Source organism: Malania oleifera, chromosome 3, assembly GCF_029873635.1.
Source record: "Malania oleifera isolate guangnan ecotype guangnan chromosome 3, ASM2987363v1, whole genome shotgun sequence".
In the NCBI taxonomy this organism is placed as follows: domain Eukaryota; kingdom Viridiplantae; phylum Streptophyta; class Magnoliopsida; order Santalales; family Ximeniaceae; genus Malania; species Malania oleifera.
Genome location: NC_080419.1, coordinates 13581063 through 13585004, shown reverse-complemented (window position 1 = coordinate 13585004; position 3942 = coordinate 13581063). Strand labels below are relative to the sequence as shown.

The 3942-nt window shown below is 38.5% G+C and overlaps 1 protein-coding gene across 1 annotated transcript; it reads right to left on the bottom strand.

The window, feature by feature from the left end:
* Window positions 1-397: 397 nt before the first annotated feature.
* LOC131152198 (2-hydroxyisoflavanone dehydratase-like) lies at window positions 398-1679 on the bottom strand. Its single transcript, XM_058103920.1, has one exon. It carries the CDS (start codon window positions 1590-1592, stop codon window positions 621-623), a length of 972 nt encoding a protein of 323 aa, XP_057959903.1. The 5' UTR covers window positions 1593-1679; the 3' UTR covers window positions 398-620.
* Window positions 1680-3942: the final 2263 nt, after the last annotated feature.

The window sequence follows — 3942 nt, the reverse complement described above, 5'->3', positions numbered from 1 at the left end:
AAGAAACTTCTTAGAAGCTTGAAGATGAAATCAGACGGAAATACCCCTACTTGCTAAGTGAATTACAACAGTTATGTATAAGTTAAGGTTTTTTTTCATTATTGTTGTCCTATATTTCAATTGTCATGTAATAAGATTGTTTATGTAAAATAAATTTTGAAATATCATAATTAAGTAAAATAATTTGAATAATTTTTTATTTTTATTATAGTATTTTTATTTTATTTTATTTTTACAAAATGAGCATTTGCTTAATCAAGTTTTCAATTTGTTTAAGTTGTATAAGATGTTAATTAAACAAGTTGTTAGCTTTGGATTTTCAGTTTCCATTTTAAAACTTTATACTGCCCCTAATTTTCTAAAAACGAAAGCAGTTCATCAATACGTTACACCCATGTTTTGTTTTGGGAAGTTCATGAGTTCAAGTCAACGAGTTCAAATTCAACTCACCAAGTCTTCCAACCGCTGCGCATCTGACTTGCAATACAAAATAACAATGGCTTACATTATGATTACATGGAGAAATTATTAAACTAGTCGGACACAGTCCAATTAATTTCTGTACTCTGCTAGTGCTCCTCCTCTGCATCTTTATTGTCCTGCATGAAACCTACTATCAATCACTTCTCAACGAAAGAAGCAATGCGTTTGATCATCAATTTAGCATTCTCAGAGTGGGGATTGTAGATGTGGAAAGTATGATCCTCCCCTTCCGCTTCAAACATCTCCACCTCCCCCTTCCACCCGCTCGCCCTCACTGCCTCCCCATACGCCACTCCCCTGTCCCTCACCACATCCTTCTCCGCCACACACACCAGCAGCCTCCCGCACCCCAGCCCCCCCAAACTCGGCGCACCACTGCCCACCGGATTTATCATCGGGTCGTCAATCCCCTTACCCGGGTACACGAACTTCCACACCCTGCACGGCAGATCCTCTTCCCGATCTCTTGTCCCCTTGGATCCGATCGGATCTGAACCCAAGAAGTACGGATGGCCAAGCAAAGCCCCCTGGATTCTCATGCCGCCCTGCAGGCTTTCGATGCCGGCTCGCATGGCGATGTTATGTGCAATATTGGCCCCAGCGCTGTCGCCGCCAATGAAGAGTCGGTCGAAGTCTGCATAGTCGGCAAGCCACGGATCCCGGTTCAAGCTGCCTGGTTCAGAGTGGGAGGCAACCCATTGGAGGGCTGCCCAACAGTCATCGTAAGCTGCCGGAAGAGGGTGCTCAGGAGCGAGGCGGTATTCGACAGAAACGGCAAGGACTTTGGATTGGGAGACTAGAGCATTGAGGTAGCGGTGGTGGTGGAGGGAGAAGGCGGACTCGAAGCAGAAGCCGCCACCGTGGAAATAGACTAGGATGGGGAGGTTGCGGGAGGGGGAGGGGGAGGGATGGGGGAGGTAGAGGCGAGCGAGGATCTGAGGGTCCTGAGAAATGGTGATGTCTTTGGATGAAACATTGGTATGGGGGTCTTGGGGGGACGGGGGGACAAAGGGGGACTCCGTGAGCCGCTCCACGGTGCCGTCTTTGTAGACGCAGATGTGGGGAAGCAGCTCGGTGGCCACCTCCCTATCCCTGTTGCCTGCATCCATGAGAGAGAGAGAGAGAGAGAGAGAGAGAGAGAGAGAGAGAGAGAGAGAGCGAGCTTGGTCCAACGCCTTGTTTCGCAACTGACTTGGGCATGCACTTTAAATAAAAAGGTTTCGGGTGATGAATGGAGAGTTGGACATGTGAAAATTTTTTAATATTATCGCAGCCGCCGGGAGATTTTATATATATATATCTCAGAAACGTTCTTATTTAAAGTGCTTGTTTGAGTTTTTTCTCAATTTATCTTTTTTTTTTTTTAAATATATTGAATAATATCTTTTTTTGAAAAAATAATTCCTATAATAATTCTCACGTAATCTCCCTATTTGAAGTAGCGAGATTTGCCACGTGTCACTCTAAGAATTATTTTCTCAAAAAATTATTATTTAATATATATATATATTAAAAATAATAAAGATAAAAACACTCCTAGACCTCAATAGGAAACAGAAAATTGTCAATCACCAGGATTTCGTCTCTAAAGCTCTAAAAAAACCCAAAATAAAAAAGTGGCCTAGACCTGCAAAACCTCCCCTCCAAGTCCCCATCTTTTCCTCCACTCTTCTCTTCAGCCTTAGAAATCTTAGAAGCATGTGTGCCAGGCGTTGCAGGGCACTGTCTAATCACTCTCTTCAGTGCCTTCCCCATTCCTCCATTCTGCCACCCCCTCCTTCCTCCCCCCAAAAACAGTTCTACCCCCAGCACACATATCCCACTCCCTTTTGAAATTTGGAGGAATTCTTCCTTATGAAGGATTTGGACCTTGGTCTCCTAGTGGGAAGTCAAAACCAAATCACTTGGACTCATGGTGAGATTCAATGAGTGCTGACTTATATTGTTGTTGTAAAAAATTTAAATTTTATTTAAATATTTTTTACATTTTAAAATAATATTTAGTTATTTTTCACAATTTCTCATAATAAATTTTTATATTTTACAAATACTCTGTAACCAAATCAAATACAGAAAAGGACATCAGAAGCTATATATATATATATTTTTATACAATTCTCATGGTCTACTAAAGACTTTATAATTTAGACAGTACACATGAATTTATATAAATTAAAATAAATAAATTTTATCTAAAATTATGTAAATTTTAATTTAAAAATTAATTATTTCATCTTGGGATCCTATTTTAGGATCAAAATATAAAAATCTTATTAAAATTTAAGAATGCATTGGCGAAAAAGCATGTGCCTCAAGAATAAAAATAGGATAAGATGAGAGGAAGGGGGGGGGGGGGGGGGAGAGCAGAATGAAGGAATGGGGAAGACACTCAAGAGAGTGATTAGACAGTGCACTACAACGTGTGCCTGGGCACACATGCTTCTCAGATTTCAAGGTTACAGGTCTAGACCTCATAGGCTGTAGCATTTTTATTTTGGATTTTTTTAGGGCTTTAGAGACGAAATCTTGGTGATTGACAATTTTCTGTTTCTTATTGAGGCCTAGGAGTGTTTTCATGTTTATCATTTTTTTTTTAAATTATATTAAATAATAATTTTTTGGGAAAATAATTCTTGGAGTGACACGTGGCAAATCTCGCTACTCCAAGTAGCGAGATTACGTCAGGGTTATTCTGAAAATTATTTTCCCAAGAAAGGTATTATTTAACATATTTTTTTTAAAAAAAGGATAAATTGGGAAAAAACTCCAAGTCAGTTGCATATATATATATATATAATGTGACGTCCCGACTTTCGTATCAAATTTTTTTTTTCCAATAAATAATAATAAACAATCACACGTCATCAACAATATTCACAAATCAGTCCTGTTAATCACCCTGTTACCACCCATATGACCCGATCCGCATTGGGTACCGGGTAAATAGTCATTTCATTTATACAACATAACAGCCAAATATAGTAAATACATACCTACCAGAATACAATACTTAGAGTATCAACATACATATATATACATTACCATCTCATACCCAAAAACAAAAACAAACAAAAAAAAAAAACCTTAGGGAAATTACACCTCCCCAGTCTAAGAACTCACCCTGTATATCAGGGTTTCAACTCCTTACTGTCTCAAAACTCTATCATTTGGTCTATCTCTGCTCCCTGAAAAGTTTAGATAATTTAGATGAGACACATTTCAGTAAGATGAAATAAATTATTTACAATGTGTGACAATATGAGTTTCATTATATCATAATATATAAACATATCAGTTATTGTATCCTCTGAGAAAATATACCATTCCATATATACAGTCATATAGATATACAAAACAAACTTTCAAAAGCTTTTAATTTCGTTTCCAAAATCATTCGTACACAACTCATGTTTATCAGCGAAATTCCTGAGAATAGGGAAGCTTACCTGCCCATACAAG